This window comes from Erythranthe guttata, chromosome 14 (genome assembly GCF_056151865.1).
Source record: "Erythranthe guttata isolate IM_541 chromosome 14, IM_541, whole genome shotgun sequence".
NCBI lineage: Eukaryota > Viridiplantae > Streptophyta > Magnoliopsida > Lamiales > Phrymaceae > Erythranthe > Erythranthe guttata.
In genome coordinates, this window is record NC_142546.1 from 25,798,236 (window position 1) to 25,824,986 (window position 26,751).

Here is a 26,751-nt window from a genome sequence, read left to right on the forward strand (position 1 = left end):
CACGCCTTCAGCGCACATCTTCCAACATGTTTTTGCGAAAGAAAAAAGCCCTACAAATCGATTTGTAGGGCTTTTTAACATGAAATTGGTTCCGTAATCGATATTCCCAATGCATATTACACATAAAAGAGTCGAAATTACCTCAAAAAATCGAAGCCCAACCCTTCTTCAAGCTTGATTTCAAATATTCGATTTTTTATTTTTTTGTTATTTGCAGTTTGGGGGGTTTTTGAAATTTAAAATATTTTGGGGTTTTAGAAAGATAAAATATTTTTGTTATAAACATTGAATAGCAATTTTCAAACTATAAAAACATTTCATTTTGTTTTTATATTATGAACTTCAAATTATTTGAAAACCTTTCATATTTAAAAATCGCTACGTGGCACCCAGCTGTCAGCAGTTGCACCATTCTAAATATAGTTCGCAACACATCAGATTCTTCCCGTTGCCCTCTTCAGACGCCTCTGTACAATTCTTCAACCTTGATCAATTATCTCTTCACTCAGATCCAATTCCAGACTTTTTTTTCTTCCCCCCAAACATTCAACTCTCATACAGCTGTCAATTCAGATACGCAATTAACGAAATTCGAACGAAGTAATGTCGAGCGACGGCGACGATTTGGACGAGGATGAACTATTGCAGATGGCGCTGAAAGAGCAATCGCAGCGCGATCTCAATTATCACAAACCCTCGCAATCTGGGTCGAAGCCTGTCCGCAACTATGTACAGCCTCCGGCGAACCGTGGACCGGCGGCCTCCGGGAGGAACCCTAGCGCCGGGCAGCAGCAGAAGAAGAAGGCGGTCAATCAGAGAAAGCAGTCGTTGGATGAGGACGACGATTCAGAGGTCGAGATGCTGAGCATTTCTTCCGGGGACGAGGATGACCATCGTGGGGTGGCCCCCAGGAATCGGACCGCCGGCAGTGCGAAAGAGGACGACAAAGCGTGGGATGGGGAGGAGCCGAATTGTTGGAAGCGTGTCGATGAATCCGAGGTATGGAATATCTGTATATTGCTGCTTATATATGTATGCAACCACGTCCGTATTGGACCATTAATTGAAGTGGATTGGTTGATTCAGTTGTTAATTCAAGTGAAGTTTTCGTGAAGTTTGTGATTGTATTAGTTGCAAGAATATTTGTGTTGGTAGAGATTGATCGATGCTACTATGTGATTGAAGTAAGAGCCTTATTCCATTGTCTAGTTTACCGTACAGTAGACATTATGTACAATATTCTTGAGTCCAAACACATTATAAGTTACTCAGAACTAGCATGACACGAATGACAAGTATGAAAATAAGAGCTTCTGTCTGTAACAATTATGGAGCATGTTGACTAAGCCGAAGGCCCTTCTGTAGTATAGTAATTTGTTCGAGAGGAGATATGGGTATTTGGGGTTAACTGCCGGTGTTGTTTTTGATGTTGTTTTCTGTCAGCTAGCTAGCATGTTCAGTTTTAAAGTATAAACTCATTCATTCGTAGTGTTTCAACTTTCAACTAGGTCTGGCATTTGGTGGTTCCTTTGTTTTCATGTGGATGCGTGTATAATCTGTTTTGCCTTTGATAAAATTATTAGAGGCTAAACTTACTTAGGAAAGAAATGAATTCATCATTTCTCCTTAATTCTTTCCTTCCCTTACATTGGTTTTACTCTCTTGTTGTATGAGTTTTTCTTTTTCGGTAATGAAGCAACTTTCTTGAAATACAACACCCCACCCCCAGAAAAAAATTACTCCTTCCAATCTTGTCAATAAGTTTTATATTAGAAAATGTAATGACTATTTTGATATGAACAGCTGGATAATGTGCATTTTCTGCATAAAATTTTCTTAGAAAACTTCAAGATCAATTCATGAGATAATTTCAGTCACGAAAGTGTAATGTGTTTTAGTTTGTGGTGACGGTGGATAATTTCTAATTGATACAAGCAGAGACACCCCCCCCCCCCCCCCCCCACCCACCCACACACACACTAGACGCCAAGGTTTGAAGTTTGCTTACATTCATATGCATAAAAAAATTGGATGCAGAAATAAGAAGTTTATATCAGTTGCGAGCTTGCTATTCAGGTTCCTGGATTCATGAGTAATTATTATGTCGTGATTCGTATATTAATTTGATATTTAGCGTGCTGCAAGCTTTGAAATTAATTTATTGGTTGGAAACTTTTTGGCAGCTGGCCTGGAGGGTCCGTGCAATGAGAGATACACGAGTAATTCCCGTGCCTCAAAAGTTCGAGCGAAAGCCAAAAGGACTGAGCAGTTTGCAGTCACTTCCCCGCGGCATGGAATGGGTGGATCCCCTTGGTCTGGGGTAAAATTTCCTGTTTGGGTTGTTTTTCCCCTTAGTTTTGCTTTCTGATTGCTTGCTAACCAGAATTTATATATGGACAGGCTAATTAATCATAAAACATTTAGGCTGATCAGCGACAATATAGCAAATGCTTCTTTCTCCACCGATGTGGAACCTCTTGATCCGAGTGCACGGGGTATTTGATGTAGTTTTGTTGAGCTTTTCTATATATTTATTTCCCTTTGAGTAACTGATCTTTCCAACCTAGTTTAAGAAATGCTCGCATCCAGATATTTATTTTTTACATGATTAATTACATTTATTAAGTTGGTCACGACGATTCTCGGACCCAAAAGTTAAGAAAAAGAACATAACAGTAATTCTGACATTTATATTCCATATTTATAAAATGTTGAACTTTCACGATGTTATGGATGCATTAGCAGCCGTGTTTCGGTAAATAGTTTTGGTTGAGTGTACTGTACAGTTCCACAATAGCACGGGTATTTAGTTTGTTGCTCAATAGGATAATGAAAATCCTTGACATTTTATATTCACAGGCAATAGTATTCTTTACTCCATAGTACTCTTTTATCAGAGATGTCTGAAAGATGTAAGTGGTGTAAGGTGCGACATATTTGAAGACATGCGAGATTACTTATCAATAGATTGTTTCTATCTTCTCAACTAGGGTTCCTTAGGAAATGTTACTTGTAGGATCCTTATTTGTGATTTGTTTCTTTTTTCTTTTTAGTTAATAGCTTCAATCTAGAAATGATTGATACTCATAATAACACATATGAAAGCGCATTCACTTCTCCATGTTATCTTCTCTTTCACTATTCTTCTGATCCAAATTAAGGTAAAATTGTTTCACTGTAGTTAATCATAATTTTATTGTTCTCTTTCACACTATTCTTCTCATTACTGAACTAAAATTTTGAATATCTTTCCACACACTGAGGTGGGATTTCTACGATTTTAAAGCATTAATATTCTGTCTCATTCGGATTCTGGGTCATTGGTGCTCATCTGAATTGAGGCCGATGGTTCATCAGCAACTTGAGAAATATTTATAGTTGGTAACTGATCATTCGTATATGCCTGCCATGTGTTTTGTACCAGAGGTAGAATGAAAATTTTCTACCAAGTCCTCATGGGATTTGTATTCAGTTTCAGAAACAATAGTAATTTATTTATCGTGGTTCAGAATTTGGTATACGAGCATGTGGTCTGTTAGTTGGTTCCTCTGAAATGGTAGTTACGTTCTTATGATGCAAAAAGATCTGTTGAATCCTGAGAAAGCTTATAATTTATTTCTCATTGAATAGTGATAGAGAAGTTTAACAGCTAGCAGGTTTAGTGAAAGATGCTTCATTGAGGTTTCCAAAATTTATATAGTTCTCACAAACATTGTGTGGTTTAATTTGCAGAGGTATAAGTTCGGAGAACTGAGGTTCAATTATTTTTCCATTTGTTTCTAACGTCAACCTTATGTACATGGTTTTGCAGAAAAAATGAACTACTACTCGGAGAAATTTGATGCAAAACTATTTTTAGCACGAGTGCACCTCGATACTAGTGCTGCAGAGTTGGAGTCTGGAGCTCTTTCATTAAAGACTGATCTCAATGGGCGTACTCAACAGAAAAAGCAGTTGGTCAAAGAGAATTTTGATTGTTTTGTATCTTGCAAAACCACTATTGATGGTCAGTTGGCATAATAGCACCTAATTTTGACACTTCTTTTATGAATCATATCAACTATAATTTGCTTTTGTAAATTACAGACATTGAATCAAAGTTGAAACGGATTGAGGAAGACCCTGAAGGTGCGGGAACCTCTCAACTCTTTGATTGTATCCAAGGAGTCAGTTTACTTTCTAATCGCGCTTTTGGGCCTCTATTTGAGAGACAGGTAGGTAGGGTCCCAATCCTGGATTAGTTGGTTTCACACACTATGAAGTTATTTTAGGGTTATCCTTGAAAATTCTAACTGAAATGACGACACTTCCATAGGCTCAAGCGGAGAAGATTCGATCTGTCCAAGGAATGCTTCAGAGGTTCCGGACACTATTCAACTTACCCAGTGCAATTCGTGGTAATATTAGCAAGGGTGAATATGATTTGGCTGTCAGGGAGTACCGGAAAGCAAAGTCAATTGTTCTGCCTTCTCATGTATGGTTCTCTTGTTTCATATTATGTATTCATCATTATATCCCGTATATTTACATCCTTAAGATGTATGAATTAAGCTGTGGATGATATCCTATACCTGTAACCATGAAGAATCCCTATCCAAGTTCTTTGTACTTCAATAATTAAGTGGTCACATTTTTTTAATCTTCTTCATTTGTCTTGTAAACATTTTTCTCTAGTTCAATGCCTGCCTCTCATCCAGGACTAGTGCTGTCAATAGTAGCTGCTAAATATGGTGTCATTGGTAATCCGGAGAGAACTTTGTCAGTTAAGCAGCTGCTGTTAACTTGATGCTCTATGTTTTTTAAACTAAAAATGATCCATGACGGGATTGCTCTTCCTTAGTTTCTGTATGTTTTTCTTTTTAATAACTAAAACTGACCTATGAAGAATCTTTCTTATGGACTGTTATTTCTTTTTGGTGTAAATGCTATGTATCTAAATCCATGCTAGGAATCCCCATAGCTTCCATGAGGTGTGCATGACTGTACGCCGAGTGAGAATTCTGTTTCTAGGATTGTTTTATCAATCATTTTCCATTTCCTCGTTTCAATTGTTTTGTTATTATATGGTAACAGTTTTAAACAATTTGGTGAAAGCTTAAATTGTGTCAAAAGTTTCTTATCATCTCAAGACATGCTATGAATACGATGTTACTTCTCTCTGTAGGGAAATTGCTTACTTTGTTAAATGGATCAGGACTATGAAATTGGTGTTGGGATCTTAGAAATTATCTTTGCTAAAGATAAATATGTGAAGTTAGGAGTTTTTTGAAATTTTCAGGTGGGGATTCTCAAACGTGTTCTTGAGGAGGTTGAAAAAGTAATGCAGGAGTTCAAAGGCATGCTTTACAAGGCCATGGAAGATCCAAATATTGATCTAACAAATGTAAGATATATTACTTGCATTTCTAGAAATACTTCCGGCAAGCAAATACCTGTTATAATACCATTGTATTCTGCTGGTACAGAAGATGTATTATATGTTGTCATGTCTTATAAACTTTTGTAATTTTTTGCCTATTGTTATCTCTCCTCCCTCTCTCTCCCCCTTGGATACACATGACACTCACTTCCACTATTAATCAATAGAAAAGCTGGGACATGCTTTAATGCAGTTTTTCATTGATAAGAGTGTTAGGACGATTATATTTGCTTATAGTGGTTTTAGCAAGCTAAAATTGGATTAATGAGCAGTTTCTTTTTAGCTTAATCTATTTAAGTTGATAAAAGAGAGATGACCATTTGCATTTCCCAATATTTTGGTCAAGCATGACCTACTATTTTCACGTGTGCTTCTGGCTGATATCTTAATGTTTATTTGATGCTTCATTTAGCTTGAAAATACTGTGCGACTTTTACTGGAGCTTGAACCTGAGTCAGATCCGATAAAACGTTACTTGAATATACAGGTGAGAAATTTCTGGTTCTCATTATGACCATCTACCATGTTGTATCTTACTGTAAATCATATTTGCTAAATGCTGTAAATCATTATGGAAGTATCTTAATTATGGCCAGACAATTATTCTGCTGAATTTTGGTCTTAACCTGCTGCAGAATCGCAAAATGAGAGGTTTGCTTGAGAAATGCACTTTTGATCATGAAGCAAGAATGGAGAATTTGCAGAATGAGCTTCGTGAAAAAGCGCTGTCTGATGCGAAGTGGAGGCAAATTCAGCAAGATATAAATCAATCTGTAAGTACAAAATGTTAGATTGTTACAAATTTATTTGGAGTTGGTTGCCTTTGTTTGCCGAATTTGTTTGGAGTTCGTTGCGTTCTAGTGAATCATATTCATTTTTTATGTATAATTATCAGTCTGCTGTGGATTACTCTCTCACTGCTGCAAGCTCCTACCCACTTGGAGATTTATTCCCATCAGAAATGACTAGTGAAGAACTCGATGCTCTTAGGGGTAGATATATTCGCCAGTTAACTGCTGTACTTGTCCATCATGTACCAGTCTTCTGGAAAGTAGCACTTTCAGTTTCCAGTGGAAAATTTGCCAAGGTATGAGCCATATTCATAAAGGAAGTGATGTCGCTCCCATTCATCATGTTGTTCTGCAACTCATTCCATAAACGAAATCCATCATTTACCTCTTATTTCACTTAGAAACTGTTTTCTTATTGTTTTTTGTCTATCTTCACCCTATTGGTCTAGGATATGCATTTACTTGTTTCCTATTAAATCAGCATTGGTCTTATAGTGTATCAACGTCTTTTCTTCTTCAGTCTTCCCAAGTATCTGCCGATCCAAGCACAAATAGTTCCACAACTAAAGCTGAGGATAAAATAGGAGATTCTCTTGATGAAGTTGCTGGGATGGTACGCAATACACTATCAGCATACGAGTCGAAGGTAAATGTCATTTCTTGTAAATGTTTGATGCAAAAATTGGTGAAGGATGAGAAGGATTTCTGTTCAGTAGTAGGAGATAAAAACTCTAAGGTCTGAAATTAGCTAATAGAGGTCTTTGGCACTATTGATCTCTTCTGATGGCTCTCATCTTTTATGACTCTACTATTAGGAATCCTCGTCTGAGATCTGAATTTACTTGAATTTGTCCATTGTTTTGAGAAGTACTCTTGGCTTTAGGTGAAATACCTGATTGATGTTACTTTCATGTGCTATGCATAAATTCCTCGTACAGGTACTCAACACATTTCGTGATCTTGAAGAATCAAATATCCTCAGTCCATATATGAATGATGCCATAAAGGATATTTCTAGAGCAAGCCAAGCTTTTGAAGCAAAAGAATCAGCGCCTCCAATTGCTGGTACGATATAGTTTAAAGGCAGAATAAAAGGAAAACGAAATTATGTTCCTAAAATCTCTTTTTCCTGAGGTTAATATCGTCAACATTGTTCTCATTTTCGTGATTGCAGTCTCAGTGTTGAAAACACTTGAATTTGAGATCTCAAAAATCTACATACACAGGCTCTGTTCATGGATGCGTACTTCAATAGATGAGATATCAAAAGACGAGTCCTGGGTCCCAGTGTCTATTCTAGAAAGAAACAAGTCAACGTATTCTATATCATCATTGCCTCTGGCATTCCGCGCAGTAATGATCTCAGCAATGGATCAAATCAACGAGTGAGTTCTTAAGTTCTAGTTTGTCTTTGTTTATTCTGATTTTCTGCATCAAAATTTATTCAACCCCAGCACATAATAATGCTGAGTTATGAAGACTATTTTGTAGATGAAGAACGAAAAAGAATTAAGTATTTCGCATGTCATCAGCATCAAGGATAGAGATTAAGTAATAAAAACCTGTTTGCTAAAAAGTAGTTTTCCGTCCTTCCCTTTCTCTTTCTCCTCTGGTTGGACTTATAAGGCGTAGGTGACAGGATGAAGAACTAAAGAGATGAGAAATTAGTGCAGTGTCTGGGCATATATACACTTTCACTGCACAACGACTAGTATGATTTGTATTGCCTGTTTATGGTTTGACTCATGCAGAAAGGACTATTTGATGCAAAAATTCCTCCCCACCCAACACCCCATCCTCATGCAATGAAAACATAGACCATGATAACGGCACCTCCAAAACTCAGTACCCCTATTCAACTTGTCCACATTCCTCATCCATCTTCTCTCTCCATCTGCCCTTTCCCCCTTTTGTACCAGATTTCTATGTGAATAGCAAAGAAGTTCGCAAATAGATAAACAAGGTGGGGGAAGAAAAAATGAACCAATTTCTTTTGAGTTACTCTCATCTGTAACCTCTAAAATCTTCTATTATGGAGCGACAAAAAATTAAATAAGATTAAGACCTAAAAGACCTTATTTCATTGATAACCACTTGCTGTAACTATGTTCAAGTGAGCGGTTGGGTCTAGTTTGATTTGTCTCCCATTGCTTCATTAGTTTGATTGTCATGATTTAATTAATCAAAATACGGTTTGTTTTAAAAAAAATTGTAAGTCGTTTTATTTAGTTGTTTCTGGTTGTGAATCGTGATTGGCTGAGATAGCCGTGGCTTTACTGTGCCATTATTTTGTTGTCTGTCAATCTTGGTATGGGCTGAAGATTGATGTTTGTCCCCATGTATTTTCCAATATTTCTCTTCCAAAGGACCTTCAGCGAAGAGTTAGTACTGTAGTAGGATTTGAATATAATTTACTATTTAGAAACATTCTGGAAACAGAATGCATCAGTTCAATCTGTGATTTAATCAGTAAGGTGCCTATCAATCTCAGCATTATAAGCTGGAGTATGAGTGTTTATGTGATTAATAAAGGGTAAGTGCTCTAGTTACTGATACTAAATGCAACTTACCTTTTGAGCTCTTGCACAAATTGTATGATAACATTTTAAATTGAACTCCTTGCTTCCAAGCACAACTCTGAGTCGGGTTTCTTCATTTACCTCAAATGTCTTGGAATTTGATGCATATGCATGTACATTTCTACCCAAAGGGTATGAAAATGAAGTGTCCAAACAAACAGCAAAAGGAAATCATATATATACAGTCAAATTGTGTAGTATTAATCATTGGTTATTCACACATCGCAGTTCTTTAATTTGCATTTGTTTACCTAAATAATTATTTGATATCCTTTTCAAGAAAATAATAGAATTATATGTCTGCTGAACTTTCTTGAGGAAGGTGGAGATTGTTCGGTATCTTTTAACAGTTTCATCCTTTTCCAGGATGCTTCTTTCCTTGCAAAGTGAATCAGCAAAATCAGAAGATATATTCGTCCAGCTTCAAGAAATCCAAGAATCAGTTAGACTTGCCTTTTTGAACTGTTTACTCGAATTTGCTGGTACGGAGGATAATATAAGTTTTCTCTTGGTTCTTTTGTCTGTCTTGAGTATTTTTCACATCAAGTATAACTGAAAGCTGTTAACTTAAACCCCCAGAAATCAAGGAAAGAATGGTGCGTTAATGATTATTCCGCTTTTACTGGACATTATAAACAGGTCATTTGGAGCACATTGGCTCCGAGCTAACACAGAATAAGTCAAGCATCGGGAGTCCACACTTCCAAAATGGATATTCTCACGAAGTATTGGAAAAATCAGTTGATCCTCTTCCTGGAAGTATTGTTGATCCACACCAACAGCTGCTAATGGTCTTGAGTAATATTGGATATTGCAAAGACGAACTTGCTCTTGAATTGTACGGAAAGTACAAAGAGATTTGGCTGCAGTCTAGGTACATATAAAGCAATAGTTGAATTTATTTTTTATGATTTTGCAGTACATTTCTGGTTGTAAAATAGACATGAATCATGAGTTATAAATTATACAACATGCATTTTATCCTCAAAAACATGGAGTTACCAATTAAAAAAAATTCATACATTTTTTTTTCTTCTGGGAAAGACTAGTCCATAGAAACAACCTTTGTTTTCTCTCCTTTATTAATACTTTTGGTTAAATTGATTCCGTTTACGGGATAAGTCTTTCTTTAGTAATACTTTTTTCTATCCGGATGTTAATGTTACATGCCGTCTTTTATTTGCCAATTTAGGGAGAAAGATGAGGAGGACAGTGACATGCACGATCTTATTATGTCTTTCTCCAGCCTTGAAGAGAAAGTCATTGAACAATATACTCTTGCAAAGGTATGTGAAAGGTTGTGTCAGGTTGACTTAGAAGATCCTTTTATTTTAAGTAGTGCACTTTAATGTTTGTCTTGTTTGTTTATTTGAAGCGCCTTTTTGTTTTGCATCTTTTTTCCATTATGTTTTCCCAGTCAACATTGTGATTTTGTAATTAAAGTTTTTGCTAAAAGCTATTTGTTAAGATCGTAGCAAAATCTTAAATGCAGAAGTCAACTGGCTATCTGGTTGTTTTGATTAAACAAATTTGAAGTGGTGCATTTTTCTCAATTTTCTGATGTGTTGGACACATCAGTACATGGTTAAAGCATTTGCAGCTGCTCAGCCACCCTTTTCAAGGATTTTTAAACTTTTTGAAGCCGCAACTGATTTTTTTTTTTTCTCCCCAATTTTATAACATTAAAGTGATTTGGAAAAAATGCTGTTGTTCCAGTTAGCAGATCATTACGGTCGCCTACCTCATTCCCTTTCCACGTTCTGAAATAATCTGTAACTTACAATATTTTTCCCCCTTCGTTAAAGCTCCTTCAAGAACGGAAACTGAAAAGGCATGATTAATTATTGTTTGTATGAAAAACATCCATTTCCTTTATGATGGTAGATGTCTAGTTAGAAATATTTTAAGTCTAGGATTGCCTTACTGTTAAGTATTTTACCTTGAAAAAGTTGTAATGCTTTTCGGATATCAGAATTATGCTCCTAATATTTGTAGAGGAGTGAATTTCTATATTTGGGCTTTTGGTTGGGTTTTAAGTCCTGCTGCTGCTAATTTTTTACCCAACTCACTTTATCTCTTCTGCAACTATTTTGCCAGACAAGTTTTATCAGATCAGCTTCAGTGAATTACTTGTTAGATGCTGGAGTTCAATGGGGAGCAGCACCTGCTGTCAAAGTAAGGAATTGGTTCTCCTTTTATAGTTTTATTTCACCAAGTCCAGGTTAGGTATTATTTGTTCTCAGTGATACATAAAAACCTTGCAGGGGGTCAGAGATGCAGCAGTTGATTTGCTTCATACTTTAGTAGCTGTGCACGCAGAGGTACATTTTGAACAGAAGAAAACTTGTTTGTTTTATTTTCTGGTATTGAAGTTTCTAGTACAAAGAAGAGACTTCTCATGAAGTTTGTCAGAACCATATAGTTTGACAAAAGCATATGCATCAATGTAATGAATTGTTCCAAATACAAGCAAAGTTCCAAGTTTTACGTCTTTGAACAAGATTTGTCTTTATGCAGGTTTTTGCTGGCTGTAAGCCTCTGTTGGATAAGATTCTTGGTATTCTTGTTGAAGGCCTGATTGATATATTCCTTGGTCTGTTTAACGAAAACAGAACCAAAGATCTCAGGGCATTGGATCCAAATGGCTTTTCACAGCTAATGCTTGAGGTAAGTTGGAGTATACCATCCATTTCCAAGAAGTTTTTAGATGCCATTCATGAGTTCCAACATTGATCAAGATGACAAACAATACTGATACTTCAAATTCCACTTTATGCGCTGAAAAAAAAATGGTAGGCTTAAAGATAGAAATTCACAACGACTGTAGGAAAATCATACCAAAAGAAGTTATGAAGTAAACGAGTATGATGCCAATCCGCAGTTAGAGCAAAAGAAATGTCCCTATAGGATCTTTATGAAACAAGTATAGTACCCTGCTAGAAACAATTAGGGTAGTTCATTTTCCTGATGATTTTTGACAGCTAATTATTTTCTCATTGTTCTGCAGCTCGAATATTTTGAGACCATACTGAATCCTTACTTCACACATGATGCAAGGGAATCTCTTAAGTCTTTACAAGGGGTCCTGTTAGAAAAGGCAATAGAAACCGTGACAGAGTCTGTCGAAACTCCAAGTCATCAGCGTAAGCCTACACGTGGAAGTGATGATGTGCTTGCAGATGACAGGCAGGCAGGATCAACTGCATCACCAGATGACCTGATTGTAAGAATATCTCTCCTCCTCTAAATCTCTTTTCATGTTTACCTCTGTTTCATATTTCTTAAGTTGCCCATTTTTCTTCAATCCGAGTATTTCTCTTGCATGAGAAACTATTGGCTCACCCATTTTCCCTGTACAATGCTCTATCGAAATTTGAGACTAATCTATATTGTGTTATATAGGAATAACCATCAGAAAATTTTTACATATAAATCAGCAAAAAAATTGAAGTTGAACTATGTTAATAGTGATTGTCCATTCCTTCATGGAAGGTTATCCACAGTCCTGCAGTTATCTTGGTTGCTAAGTTGAACTGCATACTGGAAACTCTTTAAATAAATAAAAATAACTTAAGAATCAACTGTCTTTACTATTGAATTGTCAAGAGTAATACTTTGGGTGGGGGGGGGGGGGGGGGGGGGGGTTATATGATATTCATCGTCTAATTTCACTGCAGTTTCTAATTTCTCTCATAAACTACCTGGATAAAAAGCAGCTAAAAATTGACCTGGGGATAGAACTAGCATTTCACATTAACAAAAGTTGCACATATTTGCAGGAACTTCCAAAATTCCAGTAATACTAGAATCTTACATGCAAATTATTGAAACGTGTTTTATTTTCATGTACCTTTGATGGAAATTCGCAGTAATCCATTTTTTTCTTGACGTCGTCCATATTTTTTGTGTGGTTAGGCTCTTGCACAGCAGTACAGCTCAGAACTACTTCAAGGTGAGCTTGAAAGGACAAGGATCAATACAGCATGCTTTGTGGAAACACTTCCGTTAGACTCTGTTCCAGAGTCGGCCAAAGCAGCATATGCTTCTTTTAGAGGGTCAATGGATTCTCCCAGCCGGAGCTTTAGAGGCACAAATTCATTTAACTCACCAAGTTTCTCAAGGCAAAGACGCAGATGATGATGATCTTGTATTATATCTTCACCGCTCTCTATTATTGTTGTATTCCTGTATTAATTCATTTTTCCTTGCTGGAGATAGAATGTGTTCCCACCAGTCAGTGTTCATAGCCCCCCTCCCCATGTTTTTTTGTTTTCCTGAGAAATTTTGTTATACTTCACCACCAGTGTTGTGTATTTGTGCGCGTGTGCGTGCGTGTGTTTTTGTTCATTTTGTTGGTATGTTTATTTTTGTCAAGTGTCGTTCTGTATTTAAGTTCTCTATGATTGTGTCAGCAGCTATCAAGCTGTTAGTGTTCATTTGTACTTTTACCCAGGACAGTGTTCTTCACTTTTCTCGATTGAATACAACCCGGTCCCGGAACAAACAAGCTAAATCCACAACTTTAACCCCAAAATATGATTTCAAAAGTGATGGATGATCATTGTTTCAGCTATTAATAAATATGACTTGATCGTCTTACGTTTTTGCCATTTGAAATGGTGCTGAAATTTTTAAGGCCCACCAAGCCCGGTATTTTAATTCCAGACAGGCCCAAGTTTTTGCTCATCGGCCGGTCTGGTTGGCCACCCGTTAAGCCCATAAATTCCACTGCACTTATCCTACAATACTGTTCATGGGCCTCTTTACCAGTCAGGCCCATTTATACGATAGGCTGTTGGGCCATCCGCTAAGCCCACTTTTCCTAAACTTTTGTTCATGGGGCTGTTTGCCCGTTAGGCCCATTTATACTACGTATCGCGCTTTCGTTTTTGCTCACGGGCCTGTTCGCCCGCAGCCCATTAGAGGTTTTTGCGCCACCCGCGACAGGCCTATTAGAATACAGACTGGGGCATCCTTTTTGTTCTTGTTTCATCCGCCCGTGGCCCAACCTTAACAGGCCCGTTAGCCAGTACAATACTTTTTAAAGAGCCTTTGGGGGCAGTACAATAATTTTTGTTTTCGTTTCTTTTAAATCTATTTTTTTCAAAACAGAGTTGTTGAGACTTGGTCTACGACAAATGAAAGTTTTGCCCTGTTATACATTACATTACTTACATCGTCGGGGCCAACAAAATAGTACAAAATGGGTGATGTTGTAGTAGCCGGTAATAATGTGTGATGTGGGAGTAGCCGGTTCTAATGTTTGAGTGATTACCTATTCAGCTCTGAAAAATTCAAGCAAAATTACTCCCGATTACCTGGGACAACGATAACACTGAATTATTAACATCGTCCGTAGCAACTCTTTCATGAAAACATTTATGTATTTTTACCTTGATCCCGACCAACATTAACTGGATACTGTTCGTAACAGGAAATACAGAATAAAATCTAGAAGTTCGACAACATTGTCCAAGGTACATCATAAGAAAATATGGAAAATGCACAAGTTCACAAGAAATCATTTTTGTTACCGTCTTGAAGAAGCTGCACTTCATGCTCTGCATCAGGCTGTTCTCAATGGAGGTGAAACCAATATGACACCATCCCCTCTGACAAATAGAAACGGAACTGTGCGTTTTGTAGTCTGCAAAGGTAACAATTATCCCAAAAATTTGGAACAAGATTGAAAAGTGAGAACCTAAATAATGACACTTGTGAAAATAGCAGATAACATAATTAACTAGCTTCTCCAAGTCAATAACTGAAGAATTTTTTTTATTTGGTCACTGCAGAACATTAAGTAAGTCATATTAGCAGAATGTTTTGGGTAGTGTTCTCTTCACGGGTATGCCTGCCTACTTGAGACTAGCATAAATTTCAAACATAAGCATGTTACGACCGTTTACTTTCAATTTCGAAAAATTATTCCCACAGCTAGTATTCTTAGAACTCCAGCACTTGCCATATATAACTCTAAACTTATGACGGATGAAGAAGAGAAAAAACCAAATTTCGGTTAACAACTTTCGACCTAAACATAAACTAGTAGCAAACCAAGTTCAAGTTGGTTCCAGTAGAACCTTAGAATTGTTCAATAAAATGAAACTTTGACTTTTCTTGAAATATCAGACAGCCCAGTAGAGTTCACATCCTAAATGACCAACAAAATATCAAAGTATTTCTCTGGAAAATATAAGGTGTTTTGATTAAGGCAGATTTGGTGTACATCAAGAGTTATGATGTCATATATTTCAATAGTTGGATAGATCTAAAACTTCTAGTAGGAGATGTTGTTTACTGCTTAAAATCTGAAGTCATCTGAGACAACAAAACAGTAACATCTAAGGGCAATTTTCTGACATGCTTGCAGATAATATTACAAGAATGTAGAAGTAACAATGGAGAATTTCATGCAGTGATAACATACCCTGACAATTTCCTCATATGTTTCGTCATCAATCTCCACGGTTGTAACAATCTCTTCCACATCACCTAGAATCATATTCAAGTGCTGATCATAAGCCTGCCAAATTCACATGATAAGAACATCAGGTACCTATATTTTCAAGAACAAACAGTAAACCATGAACTTGTAAAACGAGGCAGCAAAAAGTGCTAGGAACAATTTATAATCTATTAATTATAACAATAACAAATTCAACAAATACTTCCATTTCAAATTTAGAAAGTGAAACTGAGGAGAAAAACCAGCAGTTACTTTGCCAGTGTATGTTAGGTATTATTTCAAATGATATATCAACAATCACAACAATTTCGAAGCTGATAAATCGGCTTGAGCGAACACAATTTCAAAACCTAGGTCAAATGAAAAGGGGAACTAATCAACATGTACACAGAGAAAAACAAAAGGAGCGAAGAGGAACGAGAAAATCCTGAAAATTTTCCCAAACCCTAATCTCTCACAAGACAAAATTCGTCAACCGCACACCAAATATTGCTTAATCTCTTCGTTCCTCGACTGTAGAATACTGCTCGGTTATGAATTAGAAACTCAATAGTTTCATCTCAATTCCACCCATAGTTGCGCAGTAAAAAAAAACACCGACAGACAGACATATAATTACAATAAATACAAAGGAAGAGAGAGATCGAGATACATGAAGTTTGCCGCGAAGCTCTCTGTCATGGCGGAGCTTGACATAGATGCGCTCGTCGAGGCTGAGACGAATGAGATCCAACGGCTCCTTCACCGCGCACTCCTCTTCGCTCCCCATTTTTTCTTCTCTTTGATTTGAATTTCACTGCAGTTGTTGGTCTCGCTAAAACCCTAGTCCTTAAATTGGCGACTTCTCTTAACCGCAAAAACGTAAAACCAGCGAAACGCGCCTCTTACTAATAAGATATATAATAGGGAAATATAAGTTTTAATCCCTCAAGTTTGCACTAATGTCGCATTTGGTCCCCATGTTCACTTAAAATACATGATCCCTCGTATTTCAAAAATTCAACATTTTTAGTCATTTCCGTCAATTTTCCGTTAGCATTAATGGAAAACTCGAGTTCGAGTCTTTTTCGAGTCCGCTCAGCTCGTTTACCACCTCTATATATAATATACGTAAATGTATATTATTTCTTTTTATTACAATCAATTTTTAATATCTTAAAACATCAATTTTTACAACATTTTATTACTAACCGAAAATCCATGATTTAAAAAAAAAAATCAACAAACTAGACTAAATTTCATTAATGTTCAAATAATACTATTAAGATTCATAAATTCATCAATAGTACATAACTTCACAAATTATTGCCACCAACAAAATTAATGATATAATCCCAAATAAAAATAAATAAATAATATAAATGAGGTGCCAATCATGTCCCTGAAAACTTGCAACAAAGTAGTGGGAGTAGAAATTATATTTTAAAGAGTGGAGATGCACAAAAAGAAATACTCGAGTTGGTGTTGACATAAGCTTTTGAGCAAATTGTTTGTAGTGTGGAGGAGGTGCGTGTGTTTGTAGCGTGTCTTATATGAAAAAGTTGTGCTTCTGTTGTGTGTGTGGGCCCCATGGATCCTCTCATACATTGCATCTTCAACAACCCTTATTCAATCAATTCTCTCTGTTAATGATTTGCCGTTTGCCACCGAACAACAACTTAGTTTCATCTTCCTTTCATTTCATTTCAGCCCAAAGTTCAAATCTTGATTTGCGATTCATCGCTTTCGAAGGAAGTTCTTGACAGACTAAAAGGTATTCGCTTTTTTCTGCATATTTTTTGCTTTTTTCTGCGTATTTGCTAAATAGAAGATGATTATTTTTTTGGGGGGAATTTTCTGGCTAATTGCTGATTTTTTGCTTTCTATTTCAAAATCATGGATAGCTGCTGTATGTAATTTTGCAAAACTAGTTAGATTTTAATTGATGACTTACAACTTTAAGTGGTTATTTCTTATTTCTTAGGTCTGGGGAAAAAAAATTAAAATTGAAAGGAGAAATTGATTTATAGCTGTTGGAATAGAACCACTGGGTTTTCAGGATCTTGCCAAACAATCTCTTGACGAAGCAAATTGATTTTATTTTTTAATTTTTGCAGGATTTGATTTTGTGGTTTTAGGTTTTAAGGTGAATGCCTGCTATGTGTTTGATCTAAAGCCTGTGTGACAATACCGGCGGATTATGGAAGGAGATCTGTCTTCAAGAAATCTGATGCAGAGCAACACTTCTTACATCGGTTTCAATTCGCAAGTTCCAATGCGAGTCCATCACCATCAACAACAACAACAACAACACAACAACCCTCATCCTAAACAAGGATCTTCGTCTTCATCGATGATTTACCCCACGATACACGAGAAATTCCCCCTCCCGATAATCGGAACGATTCAAGAAGATCAACCCGTTTCTTTATTAGACTACAACAAACCCAATATGCCCAAATCTCCAAGCGAAGACGAAGAGCCAAGCTTCTCAGAAGAACCAACCAAAGGCAAGAAATCCTCTTCCTCTTCACCGTGGCAGCGTGTGAAATGGACCGACGCTATGGTGCGTCTCTTGATCACAGCTGTTTCCTACATTAGCGAGGAGGCAGCAGAATACAGTGGCACCTCGAAGAGAAAATGCGCAAACTTACAGAAAAAGGGTAAATGGAAGTCCGTTTCGAAAGTCATGGCAGAAAGGGGGCATTTTGTTTCGCCGCAGCAATGCGAGGACAAATTCAACGACCTCAACAAACGGTACAAGCGGCTGAACGAGATTCTAGGAAGAGGTACTTCTTGCGAGGTTGTAGAGAATCCCTCCCTTCTAGAAGTTATGGACCACATTTCAACCAAGGCAAAAGACGAGGTGCGAAAGATTCTCAGCTCGAAGCACTTGCACTACGAGGAAATGTGCTCCTACCACAACGGGAATCGGTTGCATTTGCCGCCCGATCCAGACTTGCAGCACTCTTTAAGATTGGCACTCAGGAACGATGAAGCTGAAGTGAAGAGGCATCACTCGAACGAAGACAATGAAGAGGTCGATCAAGAAGATAACGAACTTGTTCACGATGATAGGGCTTACGTCGTGCAAGGGAACTCTGCAAAGAAGGCGAAGCCGTGTCGGGGGCACGAGGAGTTTCATCACCGGGGCTCTTCAAAATCGGATAAAGTGGTAGCTTTTGAAGGCGGAACGACGAAAATGAATACGGTGACCACGAATAGCTGGAATCTGCAGATAGAGGAGCAGAGAGTGCATATAGAAGAGCAGATGTTGGAACTGGAGAAAGAGAGGTTCAAATGGCAGAAGTTTTGTCAGAAAAAGGATAGGGAATTGGAGATTATGAGGATCGAAATCGAGAGGATGAAACTCGAGAACGAGCGTATGGCTTTGGATTTGAGACGAAGGGAGATGAGTATTATTGACAACAACTGAGATGGTTTGTTGGTTGAGTTTTTCTAAGTTTTGTTGTGGTGCAATAAACCAGTGTCTCTTGATTCTTGATTATGTCTTTGGATTGAAAGAGATGCAGTTCATAGTTTTAACTGTTACTGCTGCAGAACAACTGAAACTGGACACACAAACACACACACACACACACACAGTCAGACTAGAACGAAAACCCCAAAATACCCCCCACCCCCATCATCTGAAAAAAGTGAAGCAGTAACTCTTGTGAAAGTAAAATGGGGGAGGCCCATGAAAATGATAAGTGCTTATGTATAGGTCACTATTTTGGGGCCCATATGAAACAAAGTAAACCACTCTAAAAGCCCAATTTTATCTGACTCTTCAAACCAAATGACAGCCCACCAATGAGGGGGGTGGGGGTGGGGGTGGGGGGTGACCACTTCTCCATAAAAAAAATTTGAAAAAAAAAAATAAAAAAAGGAAATTTAAAGCAGGTAAGTAAAGCTTGCTACGGTGCAATATTTAACTTTGTTACTAATGTCACAATCCCATGATGTGAGTGACAAATGGATAAGCTTTCCTATTCTTGACTACTTCATAAATATCAATTTTTGAAATATATATATTAGATTCTCTTGGAATTGGAATATCTTCTTGGTGGTTAATAATTAATGTGAAAGTAATTATATAAATGTTAATTAAGAGCATTGTTACGTAAGACTTTTGTGGCTTTCATGATTTGACTTTCTGATTTATCTATTGTATTTTACTAATAATTATATAATTGGAAGAAAACAAGCATTGTAAGATTTTCAATCAAATGTCAAAACCTATAACATGTCCTAAAGTTTAGTCCCAAATAGAATTTATCAACCATTACATGTTAATTAATTAAGTATAAACAATCATCTACACAATTAAAAAAACAAAGCAAATATTTTTTTGAATATATTACTATATTATAAATAGATTGGAAAAACTTTTTTAGCATAGAAATTTAATCTTGCAGTGTTGTAAATTATTCGAGTCCACATGGGTGAGGCCCTCAACCCATATTCTTTGTCTAGTGAATAATGACAATTCCAAAGGAGTGGTTATAATACTTGTAATTGGTAGCAAAATACTTTCCAATTTAGGTATTTTTATTTATATAAAAAAATAAAATATAAAAAACCCCTAATATAATACTTACTAATTTGTCATTTCAATATTTTTTTTAAATCAAGACACAATTATTGTCATTCTTAATACTTATGCAGAGCTAAAAAAAACGATAATTAATTAATAGCGTAGAAAGTAATTAACAAACTCTAACAGGGCAATTAATCTAAGGTGTAGCCTTGCTGTAAAAATAATGTAATCACTTAGTTGTCAGCTTTTTTATTATAACCCAATAGATCCATAAATAATTATCTTACACCCTGTAAAAAAAATCATATAATTAACAGACAGTTAAGTGCATGTGGTTTATAATGATGGTTTTTAATTTACTTTTAAGTTTTCACATCTAAATTGTTCATTTAAGTTATTGCACATGCTTTTATATTTATACATTTATTTATTTTTACAAGAATAAATCTGGTAATTAGAGCTTAACTAATGGGCTAATGCAATAAAAATGGAAAAGGGGTTAAATTAAAACCACATGGATGACACATGATTTATGTCTACATTCACATGCCTACCATGTTCAATTAAACCTTTGTGTACATGTAACTTTTTCTACATGGGCCATCAATAAATTTTAAGACGAGACAATTCATATTGGTCCACGTCACCAACCCCTAATAGTTTGCGATATCGAGTTAATTACAAATACCAACCCTTTGTAATCGGACATCTCACTCACAAGTTGTGCTTCTTTATAGTATTCAAAAATTACACAGGTGTTGTATTTGCAATTAAGTACTCTTATGATTTGCAACATAAAATGATTTGCGAAAGCATCTATTTTTTAAAAAAATACGAAGATCGCAATCTTGCCAATCCCCGTTTAGGTAAATATATGCTCCTATTTAATAATGTATTGTAATAAAATTATTAGTAACATTTTTTTTAATTTTGTGGGCTAATATAATGTTTATGCTTTATTCTAATTAGCATGTGGCATGTTAGATACTTTTGTTGCTATTAAAGTGGGAATAATAGGTAGATCAATGGAATGTCAAAAAAAGATGAAAACTTTATGAAAATCGGGGTTAAGCCCTCCATTTGTGGTTTTCTTTTTATAGGATTAATTCGATTGAATAGAATTATTTTTTTATCGGTAAAAGTAAAATACGATAGAGATTTATTCATTATTCGTATTTACGATTATATTATTCTCATTTTGAGTAATATTATGTCATGTATTGTTTATAGAATGTTCAAAATTCTCATAATTTTAAATTAGTAATTAACATTTCTTTTTATATATTTATATATATAAATATATAAATCATTAAGTTGTACTCTGCCGCGGGTGTCGTGCACGTTCGCAGAATAAAATTTCTTCACATTCGCATACTTTATAACTTAAAACCAGTAAAATACAATTTAAAAAATAAAATAAAATCTATATCTATATAATATATAAAAGTTGAATTGCATAGCTAATTGATTGACATTTGGCAATTTCAATTGATGACATGTCTTCAATTTCATCCCAAGTGGCGAATTGGTTGGTCGAAATAAATCATCAAAAAACATGTCATCATTTTCCAAAATTAAAGATAGTTAAATATGTTTAATTATTTTATTAATATATTTATATCCTACCACATATAAAATGCTCTAAATATATCAACTTTTTTGAAAACCCTAAATAAATTTATTTTTGAATTTAATTTTATAAATAATTTAATTTTAATTTAGTTAAATTCGATTTAAAATCTTCTCTTATTATAATTGGATGATTGGTGGTGTTACGAATTTTTTTAATTTTAATTCATAAACTTGGATTTATATTAAAACAAATATTGTAGAATAAATTATTTGATATTATACATTTTACATGAACATGACTAGAGAATATGTATTTTTTTTTTACTAATTTACTATTATATATTAATATTATCTATAAAAAAAGATAGATATGTGTTTGAATTTACTATCTTGCGAAAATTGACACCATTTGTTATGCCATGTGTAGAGTAATATACTCCCACTTATTTATCATATTGAAAATTATACTACATGAATTTCATGTTATTATTTAAATAATTATTTTTTTCTTCACTGAAGAATCCAGTGACAATAAATTTTACGATTGATTTAACTTTTTAAATTATATACTAATTAAAATACGAATTTTATCATGATTATACTAATAAATTGAATGACCTAAGCTAAGTTTAATCAATTGATAAAAAAATGAATTGATTTTATATATTTCAAAATATAATAATTCTAAATCTTTGGTATTAAATTCATTTTTATTTAATGGCTAACATTAATAATATCAATTGTTTTGTTTAAAATGTATAATGATCGTATATACTATATATTGTATTCCACTAATAAGGATTTCATTATGACTCTAATAAATATAATTATGGAAATATCTAGATCAACACTAACCCAAAAGTATCAAAATGAGTTTGCAAATATTTATGTGCTATTTAATATTTTATTTTGATATTTATATAAATGTATTTGCTCCAACCATAGGTATTAAATCGTTGTTAATTAAATATATCTAATTGCCACATGTTATTTTCTAAATGGACACTGAGGTGGTTGAATTCATAACTCATGTTTGATATTTTATTCACCATGATTGCATAATGTATTTTTACATTTGAAAGATGAAATATCAAAATACCTCATTTCATAAATCTAATGGAATTAAAAATTACTATTTTGGAGAATAAAAATGGTGGTTAAATGTTTTGATAGCTCATTTAATAATCTCACTCGAAGTGCTCTTGCCGTATATAGTTTATATTAATAATTTACCTAATGTTTGTTTCCCTCTTACATCAACCGCTTATGGTATGATTTTTGAAGGAATTTTTTTATTACGTGAAATATTCCAATAATGCTTATTATACCCTGCACACACGACATTTCTTTATGGTACTTTTTAAATACAAAAATTACCCTCAGGTGAACTTTACACGAAATATTTATTCTTCTTAAATAACACTTTCACAATTTTTTATTATTACCATGACCACCCCTGAGGGTAATTTTTAAGTTTAAAAAATATGATAAAAGAAATGTCCCGTCTGCAAGGGTAGACTCCATATTTTTTGGGATATTATATAGAATAAAAAAGATTCCGTACAAAAATCACACCATAAGGGGGTTGTGTAAGACATAGACAAACATAAGGGGAATTTTAGTAATCACCGATAAGTGGGGGTGTTTTCTGTAATTTAGTCTAAGTTCAGGAGGATTTTCATAATTTATCTTATTAACAATGATTATTGTTCTTTTACGTCTTAATGTTTGCTTATACCCTTATAATATTTTATATAATTTTAATGTCAATTTGATAATATAATTAAATATTAATTTCTAATATATTTAATATGTGTTTTTTTATGGTTCAACTACCACACATAAGAAATTTGATATAAATGTTCGAGATTGAATAGAATTATTTTTTTTTATACTAAATAATAGATCATTGCAAAAACAATTGTTGCAAAATTGGTATTGGTATTGGTATTAGTATTTGTATTAGTATTAGTATTAGTATTAATATTAGTATCAGTATTAATATTAGTATTAGTATTAGTATTAGTATTCGCATTAGTATTGATAATCGTATTAGTATTAGTATTAGTGTTAATATTAGTATTAGTATTAGTATTAGTATTAGTATTAGTATTAGTATTAGTATTAGTATTAGTATTAGTATTAGTATAAGTATTAGTATTAGTGTTAGTATTAGTATTAGTGTTATAGCAATAGTATTAGGATTAATATTAGTATTAGTATTAGTATTAATATTAGTATTAGTATTAGTATTGGTATTGGTATCAGTATTGGTATTGGTATTAGTATTATTATTAGTATTAGTATTAGTATTAGTATGTGTATCGATATTGATTAGTATCAGTATTAGTATTGATATTAATTAGTATAAGTATTAGTATCAATATTAATATCAATATTGGTATCAGTATTGGTATCCATATTGGTATCGGTATTGATATCAGCATTGGTATCAATAAGGACGTATACATCTTATCTCTTTTGCAATATTTATAAGTTGTATTGTTGTTTGAGCAATTTGCATCACTAATTAAACGTCATTAGTTATAAACTTACAGGTTATTTGAATATCTATTTTGTTACTTCTCTCCTACCATGTTTGTTGTTAATTTAGTTATTTTGCAAAATATTGACATTGTGTAGTAGGTTGCATTCCTCGAACTAGAGTTATACCATATATTTTAAATGATTTCACTTAATCTTCATATCGTGTTTGCGCGCTTCACGTTTTCTTCTTTAGAATATGTAATTTAATCTCATATGTTAAAATTCTGAAATAAGAGATAAAGTTTATGGTTTTTTTTTTATTTTCTTCCATTTTGTTTACTTGAATTGCTATTGTTATAAAGAGATAGTCGTTTACATATTATTATTTTTCTCATTTTAAAACTGACATCCGTGCAACGCACGGGTGAAGAACTAGTAATATATAAAAGTTGAATTGCATAGCTAATTGATTGACATTTGGCAATTTCAATTGATGACATGTCTTCAATTTCATCCCAAGTGGCGAATTGGTTGGTCGAAATAAATCATCAAAAAACATGTCATCATTTTCCAAAATTAAAGATAGTTAAATATGTTTAATTATTTTATTAATATATTTATATCCTACCATATATAAAATGCTCTAAATATATCAACTTTTTTGGAAACCCTAAATAAATTTATTTTTGAATTTAATTTTATAAATAATTTAATTTTAATTTAGTTAAATTCGATTTAAAATCTTCTCTTATTATAATTGGATGATTGGTGGTGTTACGAATTTTTTTAATTTTAATTCATAAACTTTGATTTATATTAAAACAAATATTGTAGAATAAATTATTTGATATTATACATTTTACATGAACATGACTAGAGAATATGTATTTTTTTTACTAATTTACTATTATATATTAATATTATCTGTAAAAAAAGATAGATATGTGTTTGAATTTACTATCTTGCGAAAATTGACACCATTTGTTATGCCATGTGTAGAGTAATGTACTCCCACTTATTTATTATATTGAAAATTATACTACATGAATTTCACGTTATTATTTAAATAATTATTTTTTTCTTCACCGAAGAATCCAGTGACAATAAATTTTACGATTGATTTAACTTTTTAAATTATATACTAATTAAAATACGAATTTTATCATGATTATACTAATAAATTGAATGACCTAAGCTAAGTTTAATCAATTGATAAAAAAACGAATTGATTTTATATATTTCAAAATATAATAATTCTAAATCTTTGGTATTAAATTCATTTTTATTTAATGGCTAACATTAATAATATCAATTGTTTTGTTTAAAATGTATAATGATCGTATATACTATATATTGTATTCCACTAATAAGGATTTCATTATGACTCTAATAAATATAATTATGGAAATATCTAGATCAACACTAACCCAAAAGTATCAAAATGAGTTTGCAAATATTTATGTGCTATTTAATATTTTATTTTGATATTTATATAAATGTATTTGCTCCAACCATAGGTATTAAATCGTTGTTAATTAAATATATCTAATTGCCACATGTTATTTTCTAAATGGACACTGAGGTGGTTGAATTCATAACTCATGTTTGATATTTTATTCACCATGATTGCATAATGTATTTTTACATTTGAAAGATGAAATATCAAAATACCTCATTTCATAAATCTAATGGAATTAAAAATTATTATTTTGGAGAATAAAAATGGTGGTTAAATGTTTTGATAGCTCATTTAATAATCTCACTCGAAGTGCTCTTGCCGTATATAGTTTATATTAATAATTTACCTAATGTTTGTTTCCCTCTTACATCAACCGCTTATGGTATGATTTTTGAAGGAATTTTTTTATTACGTGAAATATTCCAATAATGCTTATTATACCCTGCACACACGACATTTCTTTATGGTACTTTTTAAATACAAAAATTACCCTCAGGTGAACTTTACACGAAATATTTATTCTTCTTAAATAACACTTTCACAATTTTGTATTATTACCATGACCACCCCTGAGGGTAATTTTTAAGTTTAAAAAGTATGATAAAAGAAATGTCCCGTCTGCAAGGGTAGACTCCATATTTTTTGGGATATTATATAGAATAAAAAAGATTCCGTACAAAAATCACACCATAAGGGGGTTGTGTAAGACATAGACAAACATAAGGGGAATTTTAGTAATCACCGATAAGTGGGGGTGTTTTCTGTAATTTAGTCTAAGTTCAGGAGGATTTTCATAATTTATCTTATTAACAATGATTATTGTTCTTTTACGTCTTAATGTTTGCTTATACCCTTATAATATTTTATATAATTTTAATGTCAATTTGATAATATAATTAAATATTAATTTCTAATATATTTAATATGTGTTTTTTTATGGTTCAACTACCACACATAAGAAATTTGATATAAATGTTCGAGATTGAATAGAATTATTTTTTTTTATACTAAATAATAGATCATTGCAAAAACAATTGTTGCAAAATTAGAATTTTTGATTATAATTATAATTATAATTATAATTATAATTCTTTGAATTAGTATTAGTATTAATACTAGAAATAGATTCAAATTGTAATTATGATTAATATAATATTAGGATTATAATTAATATTAGTATTAGAATTATAATTAAGATTATGATTATGCTTAGTACGATAATTAGTGACATGTATTAGTATTAGAATTATGATTAGCATTAAGTTTGGGATTAGAATTATAATTAAGATTAGAATTAGAATTAACATTAGCATTAGCATTAACGTTAGTATTATTAGTATTAAAATTATTAGGCTTATGATTAGTGTTAGGAATAGGATTATGATTAGGATTAGGATTAGAACTATGATCAGTGTTATGAATAGAATTAGGAATACGATAAGGATTTGGATAA

The 26,751-nt window shown here is 33.4% G+C and overlaps 3 protein-coding genes across 5 annotated transcripts; 2 read left to right on the forward strand and 1 right to left on the reverse strand.

The window, feature by feature from the left end:
• Positions 1 to 391: 391 nt before the first annotated feature.
• Positions 392 to 13,136, forward strand: LOC105959635 (exocyst complex component SEC5A). The gene is made up of 21 exons (XM_012983778.2): positions 392 to 999; positions 2,184 to 2,320; positions 2,401 to 2,495; positions 3,812 to 4,006; positions 4,087 to 4,214; positions 4,316 to 4,474; positions 5,279 to 5,383; positions 5,832 to 5,906; positions 6,055 to 6,192; positions 6,315 to 6,506; positions 6,731 to 6,856; positions 7,149 to 7,275; positions 7,385 to 7,595; positions 9,156 to 9,271; positions 9,429 to 9,663; positions 9,982 to 10,075; positions 10,887 to 10,964; positions 11,054 to 11,110; positions 11,307 to 11,456; positions 11,797 to 12,012; positions 12,705 to 13,136. Exons 1-21 carry the CDS (start codon positions 604 to 606, stop codon positions 12,924 to 12,926), a joined length of 3,252 nt encoding a protein of 1,083 aa, XP_012839232.2. The 5' UTR covers positions 392 to 603; the 3' UTR covers positions 12,927 to 13,136.
• A 723-nt stretch (positions 13,137 to 13,859) lies between these two features.
• LOC105959636 (sm-like protein LSM3A) lies at positions 13,860 to 16,122 on the reverse strand. 2 transcript variants are annotated; one of them, XM_012983780.2, is made up of 4 exons: positions 15,911 to 16,122; positions 15,220 to 15,315; positions 14,324 to 14,436; positions 13,860 to 14,107 (listed from the first exon to the last, which is right to left on the reverse strand). In XM_012983780.2, exons 1-3 carry the CDS (start codon positions 16,025 to 16,027, stop codon positions 14,356 to 14,358), a joined length of 294 nt encoding a protein of 97 aa, XP_012839234.2. In that variant the 5' UTR covers positions 16,028 to 16,122; the 3' UTR covers positions 13,860 to 14,107; positions 14,324 to 14,355. The 2 variants fall into 2 exon arrangements, with proteins under 2 accessions (XP_012839234.2, XP_012839233.2); XM_012983779.2 differs by lacking the exon at positions 13,860 to 14,107 and having other exon boundaries at positions 14,155 to 14,436.
• Positions 16,123 to 16,649: 527 nt separating this feature from the next.
• On the forward strand, positions 16,650 to 18,789 carry LOC105959637 (uncharacterized). 2 transcript variants are annotated; one of them, XM_012983781.2, is made up of 2 exons: positions 16,650 to 17,011; positions 17,355 to 18,789. In XM_012983781.2, the coding sequence occupies exon 2, from the start codon at positions 17,438 to 17,440 to the stop codon at positions 18,671 to 18,673; it is 1,236 nt and encodes a 411-aa protein (XP_012839235.2). In that variant the 5' UTR covers positions 16,650 to 17,011; positions 17,355 to 17,437; the 3' UTR covers positions 18,674 to 18,789. The 2 variants fall into 2 exon arrangements, with proteins under 2 accessions (XP_012839235.2, XP_012839236.2); XM_012983782.2 differs by having other exon boundaries at positions 16,738 to 17,011; positions 17,376 to 18,789.
• The last annotated feature ends 7,962 nt before the right edge of the window (positions 18,790 to 26,751 follow it).